The 6,531-nt window shown below is 40.6% G+C and overlaps 1 protein-coding gene across 1 annotated transcript in view; it reads left to right on the top strand.

Annotated features, from left to right (window-relative positions):
* The window catches only part of mbnl2 (muscleblind-like splicing regulator 2), a gene marked incomplete at its 3' end in the record, with an annotated part of 48,068 nt that overhangs the window by 3,026 nt on the left and 38,511 nt on the right, over positions 1 to 6,531 (top strand). The window contains 1 exon segment of the mRNA XM_014018561.1: positions 2,459 to 3,282. Coding sequence (XP_013874015.1) covers positions 3,109 to 3,282 — 174 coding nt within the window.

Here is a 6,531-nt window from a genome sequence, read left to right as displayed (position 1 = left end):
TACATACATACATACATACATACATACATACATACATAAGTGTCCTCTGTAGAATAACAGCTTTTTTCAAGGTCTTTGCTGTGGTTTAAAAATGAAGAAGGCACTACATGACTTCATACTATATTTTTGATTCCAACTTTGTTTTTTATGCAGATTTATTTAACAAACATATGAAAAAAGTTAGCTTTTGTAGGCCATGCAGTTATAATGTAGTAGTTGTTTTAATCAGTATGGTGTTCATGTGTGTTCATGTGCGCTTCATTTTGATGCCACCCCATAGGTGTTCCTTTTAAGCTTCACTCCTCACTGTTTTTTTTTTTTTTTGACAATTTCTTTTCAAGCAAAAATCTCTTGAATGTCTGTTTTTAACTATTTCAGTATTCTTTACTCGGCCTATTTGATTGTCAGGACACCTTTATTGCTGTAAACCTATTTAATTATCCCGTTATTAAATATATGATGGTTAAACCTCAGCATTTCACTGACATCCCAGGCTCGTCGTATAACAGACACTGGCGCCGTCGCATCTTCATACTCTGACAAATTAGGTTAGCTCGATCACAGACATCTCCTGGCTTCTAAAAATAATCTGAGATTAATTGTTAAAGGTCAGACCTGACACCGTTCTTACCTGACTGTCTCTTCTGCAGCGATGGGTTCTCCCCCCGCTGGGAGATGATGTGAAATTAAATCCCCGCCTCGGGGAGCGGAGCCMGGGCGTCAGGACGATCGGGCAAAGGAGGCTTCTGATCTCATTTCACTTGATCAGCACTAAAGTGGGACGATATGATTAGCTTGACAAGGCTTTGAGTTTGTTGGCTTGGAACAGCATAACGTTTGGGTGGAAGTACTTGTCTTTYAGTATTTGTTCTGACCAATTAGGGCACTAATATTTTAAACTATCTTCTTATTTGACAATTCTCAAGCGAAACGTTTTGGGTAATTTATTTATTTATTTTTGCTATATCATTGTGGAGCATCTGTTTTCTCCTAAAGCTTAACCCACTGACAGATTTCTTCCCCTTTTTAGAATAAGTGAAAATTCATCAATGTTCCAGTTTAAATGCAGCAAAACCCATAGAATCACCTCAGTACTTATTCACAGATGAGCTATTTGTACTGGAATACAGAGCTTTTGTTTTTTAAATGTTTTATTCAAACAGAAAACTTCAGTTTTGGCCTTTTTAGAAATTAATTTCCAAACTGTCAGTTCATTTGCTTTTGGGCAGCTTTAGCTCTCTGAAAGCACTACTTTCAAACCTGTAATCTCCTTTATTGGAGCAGCTCTCACACCTGATTACTACCCTTTTGAGGGAAAACACTCGACTCTAATTACAACTTTGGCCTTTTTGCTAATCCTCAGGATTCATGCACTTTTAGAAATACTGCATCATCACATCTTTTTGTTATAATCCCAAGAAACCTTGTTGACTTTCAGTCAAGTTTTAGTCTCTTTGTTTAGAGTTGCAGTTATCTCCTKCTTTGTAAATATCTGATGTTAATTTAGGTCACATGTTCAGAAAGGGTTCATATCTTTTTAAACAAGTCCTTACTTGCCTTTTTTCTCATTTGATGCCTGGAAAAGTCAGATGAGACATTTCTTTTCCATGGTATTTAACAAATATGTAGAGGATCATCTTTCCAGCCGAGTTTCATATTTTTACAATCCTTCTTTCTCTCCTTCTCAACCCGTCTTCTACACACACACACACACACCAGTTGCCAAGAAAACACTTCCAGATGTGCCAAGAAGAGAGCTCCCTGCGCAGTAGCTCAGTCGTAGGTTTCATTCCCTCAAGCTAAAGGTCATTTCCTCAGATTGTTGCTTCAACAGTGGTCTCCTCCTCAACAATCGGACCCGTGGACATTTATTTACAGGACTCATAAAAGAGCTTTTGTCACTAATCTGGTCCCTAATTTGAATAGTGTGAACCTACCGCTGAGAATGGTGACACGAAGCAGCGTCATAATCACGTCTGGCAGCATCTGTCTCTGTCCCCTCTCTGGCTGCTGGATGGCTGCCCAGAATAGTGCAGTGCTGCAGTTTTCTATTGGTCCTTTGGTCTTTCCAAGTGTTCATGTTTGGCTTTACAGACCAGACTAGACCCTGAGAGCCCCCCACCGTTTCCACTCTCAGACTCAGTCTTGTTGTCCAGTGTCTCATTACAGAGTCTTTTACTATTCACAGCTTTGTTTCCAACATGTTGGAAAGCTAGCGTGGCTCGCTGCCACTCCAAACAAATCCACGCAGGATTGGGGGCTTTGACTTAAGTGGCTCCTGAATTACGTCTCAACAGCCTCTTTTTCTCCTCTTTATAGCTTTTCTGTTAGCTGCCACTTAGGACAGTTTCCACTTATATTCTGACTGACATTCATAAACAAACCATAGTAACCATTCACTCATTGTTAAAAAGCTCACTGTTTAATTCTCTTTCTTTCCCCTTCTTCTGCATTTCAGATCACTGATGGAAAGTGCCTTTTGAGACAACATCCCTACTAGAAGATTCTCGAGTGTTTATGAAAAGCTCCAGAGTTTTCCTCTCTGCAGTCGTGGCAAGTCAAAGTTCAACCACAAGCCCCCTCTCACCCTTCCCGACTCTTGCTTTATGCTTGCTCGTGCTCTCTAAAGAGCTAAGAGTTGGACGCTGCTTCATTGCTGGCCAAAAGTGCTAAAGTGTTAAAAGAACATGTGCTAAACTTCAAAATAAGGCCACACACTTGTGCGCTGCTCATAAAACAGGATATTTGAGGACACTGGTTCATGTAATACAGGTTGTTTGCAGTGATGCCCTGTCCCCTTCGTCAGAGGTCTGCACTTGAGACRTACTGATTGATCGATGAGCAGTTATTTGTTGAATTGACAACCTCCACAGCGCCACGTTTGTGCATTCTCATGCTCAGGTCACAGAGACTTTGCCAGTCCATTACCTCTGTTTTTTTCTCTCTGCAAGGACAARCCTCACCCCTCTGACCTGAAGCAGAGTATTTATAGCTCCATGTTACACCAGTTTTAGTTTTTATCCCTTTTTTAAAAATTGTTTTACTGAGAGACCTTGTCCGAGGACAAGCCTCCACCGAGCAGCTCATCCCCCAGCCGTCGCCCTCGACATGGCTCTGAACATAGCCTCCATACGGGACACGAAATGGCTGACCCTGGAAGTGTGCCGGCAGTTTCAGAGAGGAACGTGCTCACGCAGCGACGAAGAATGCAAATTTGCTCACCCGCCCAAGAGCTGCCAGGTTGAGAACGGGAGGGTGATCGCCTGCTTTGACTCGTTAAAGGTAAGAACTCATGTCATGTGCTATCATTTAAATTATACCCATGCAGAACTAGTGTAAAATCTAATGTAAAATGTTAGTTTTATGGTTTTTAGAGTCCAATACCCACCGTTTTAGTTCCAAGCTCTCTTAAGGGGTAATTACTGTTGTAGAATGCAATAATAATGTTTTTCTCATTTGCAATTTGCAAGTGTAAAAAAATACCTTTTTTATAAGCAAATTGGTCAAAACACCTAAGCACACACCTGATGGTGTACCCAAGTCTGATGACATCATGCCAGGGACCAGGCACAGGCAGGTTTTTTGTGTTCGGTGCACTCTTCCTCTTTTCCTCTTCTAAAACAAATAATGGATCTCTCACTTCTACGTCAGAGTCCTCGCTGTCAACCTCAGTTTTTCTTTTTCATCTCTAACTTTTCTGTCCCAGAAGATTTTGACTACGGTGCCATCACCTCAGCTCAAACAGAAACTGCAGCTTTATATTTAAAAACGGCCTCATTGGGCCTCATGCAAGAACATGTTYGTATTCTTATCCTGAATTTCTCTTACTTTTGTTCGTATGAAGGGTTCGTACGAACATGCCATTAGGAAAAGTGTGTAAATGAGCTAGTGCTGGGCGGTATGACAAAAATTTATATCACGGTATTTTCAACATTTACACCGGTATCACGGTATTTTTCTTTTCATCACAGGTCAGCTGATAATAAAATGTACAAACACTGCTTATTAACTTTTTTCTTTTACTGTACCTCTGTCTGTGTGTCTGTTTCCCTCCTCTGTGTCTGTTCTTCTCTGACTGGTGGTTGGAGACAGTAATCATGCATTTTGGTCCAGTTGTGAAGGAGGAGGGTTAAGAAAAGGTTATTATCGGGTCTATTGTTTTATGTTATTTAATAAAGATTATCAGTACGACTCACCTTGCACACCAGTCAACTCAATTTCACTACAAAACTTCTTCCCCTGGGGCTTTTCACAATAGAAGCACGCTAAAGTCTCCATGCGTCTCCACGTCTCCATATTAACGTTGCGTGTTATATCTAACCATGCACGTCATTGAAGATGTGTTTACTACATTCAGCGACGGCGAAAACGGGATGTTTTTTTAACGTCGGTCAATATAAGCAGCGAATCGCCACCCGCCACTGCAACAAACTGCTCAACATTAGCATGCTAACGCACATAGCAGTGCAGCAAGGAAAAGCGTCCCACGGGAAACAGTTCACTGGCGGCCGCGACGTAACGTTCTGCACATATTCAGGCTATTTAAACAGGTATGTCTGCATTCAGAAAATTCGTATCATAACAAAAATAAAAACCGGTATTCGGTACGAACCGGTATACCACCCAGCACTAAAATGAGCGGTGTAAACTGATGAGATTAGCGTAATTACCACCCTAAAAACACCATATAAGGCTATACGTTCCTGCCCCACATACCAGGAAGTTCCATCCATAAATGACACCACAAAGTAAAGAGAAGAATTTTACGAGTTGGGAGTAAAATTGAAAGTAAAATTGAAAGTAAAATGGAAGTAAAGGGTCTGTTTCCAAAACCATGACTTAAACAGCTTGAAATGATCACAAAACCTGTTTTATTTTTCAATATTTGTCACAGAACATAGATATTTTTGTTAAGTTTATTTTTCTGGACATATAACTTAAAAAATGGTAGGTGTTTGACTTGATCTGTTGGTGGGTGTAAGCTGTCTGCTCAGATTAGCATGTGAGTCAGGTCTCAGATCTCAGACTAGCCTGATCTATGATGCTAAAGGTCAGAGAGTTCTGTTGTCATGTTCCTTACCACCAGCAGAGACTTCTTCTTATGTTACCTCTCCTCGTCCATCATCTGTAGGTCAGATGAATGCCTGGTCGTCTTGAGGCACTGCAGAACGACTATTCTTGGAACCGTTTCAGCTGTTGTAGTGTATACAACCAGCAAACAAAAACAGTTTGAGATTGTTTTGTAATGATTGGTTTCAACCATATTAACAAAAAATTCAGGACCGTGTCAGCTTAAATAATATGCTCTGTTGAAAGTCTGCAGTTTAGCTGTTCACAACCTTATCTATTTTAGCTTTTTTTGCTGTTAGTACAGCTTGCTTCCTCACACCTGTTTCCTCCACCTCTGTTGTGGGTAGTTCTTCTCTTGACTTTAGTTTGGAGAAACAAACTTTAATTCTGACCAATGGACAACTAAGCGTCTTTTGCCAAAACCAAATTGGATTGCTGCTGCCTTAAAACAACTCCAGTCTCAAAAATTTCACAATGATTAACACAAACTGTATTTTTAAAACATTTACATCACCGTAACGTCTGCATTACAAGGTTATTCGAGCAAAAATATTTTGATACTTTATGCTGGAATAACCCAAGATTTCACTGGAAGTCCTACGTCTGCAGCCACCAACAGCTGTCATATCCAACCATGCAGTACAAATTTTGATTAAGCTTGGATTCGCTGTTAGCACCTCAGTATGTTAGCATCTAGGGGCATTTAGGGGCGGCTGTGGTAGAGTGGTTAGGGGAGTCGTCCTGGAACAGGAAGGTCGCCGATTCGATTCCCGTCCAGTCGACTCGGTCGTTGTGTCCTTGGGCAAGACACCTTACCCGCCTTGCCTACTGATGGTGGTCAGAGGGTCCGGTGGCGCCTGTGTATGGMAGCCTCGCCTCTGTCARTGCGCCCCAGGGCAGCTGTRGCTACAATTGTAGTTTGCCATCATCAGTGTGTGAATGGATGAATGTCTGCAGTGTAAAGAGCATTGAGTGTCCTGGATGGATAGAAAGGCGCTTTATAAGTACAGTCCAATTAACATCCATCAAACTTTCTCCAAACTGAGGAAGACCAAAACCCTATCTGCAACAAATATGTTACGAATTGTTCACAACCTTTTCACAGAACCCTACTTTAAAAGATTCTTAAATTATAAAAAAAGTCAATTCACATTGTCCTCCACATGCTGCATATAAGAGCAACATACTATTTTTCTAACTTTGTAGTCTGCTAAAAAAAACCACCAGATGTGACAATGATGAATTGCAGAAAAAACTAAAAACTAGATCACAACAGCAGGGCAGCGAGGACTGTATATTTTGCCTGAAGCTGCAGTTTACATCCACAGCTTGGTAACAATAGAAATTATATTTCCTAATTTTTAAAGCTAGATTAGATTTAGATAGATAGATAGATAGATAGATAGATAGATAGATAGATAGATAGATAGATAGATAGATACTTTAATAATCCCAATGGGA

The sequence above is a fragment of the Austrofundulus limnaeus genome, unplaced genomic scaffold (assembly GCF_001266775.1).
Source record: "Austrofundulus limnaeus strain Quisiro unplaced genomic scaffold, Austrofundulus_limnaeus-1.0 Scaffold195, whole genome shotgun sequence".
Taxonomy (NCBI): Eukaryota; Metazoa; Chordata; class Actinopteri; order Cyprinodontiformes; family Rivulidae; genus Austrofundulus; species Austrofundulus limnaeus.
This window is presented reverse-complemented; position numbering and strand designations above follow the sequence as displayed.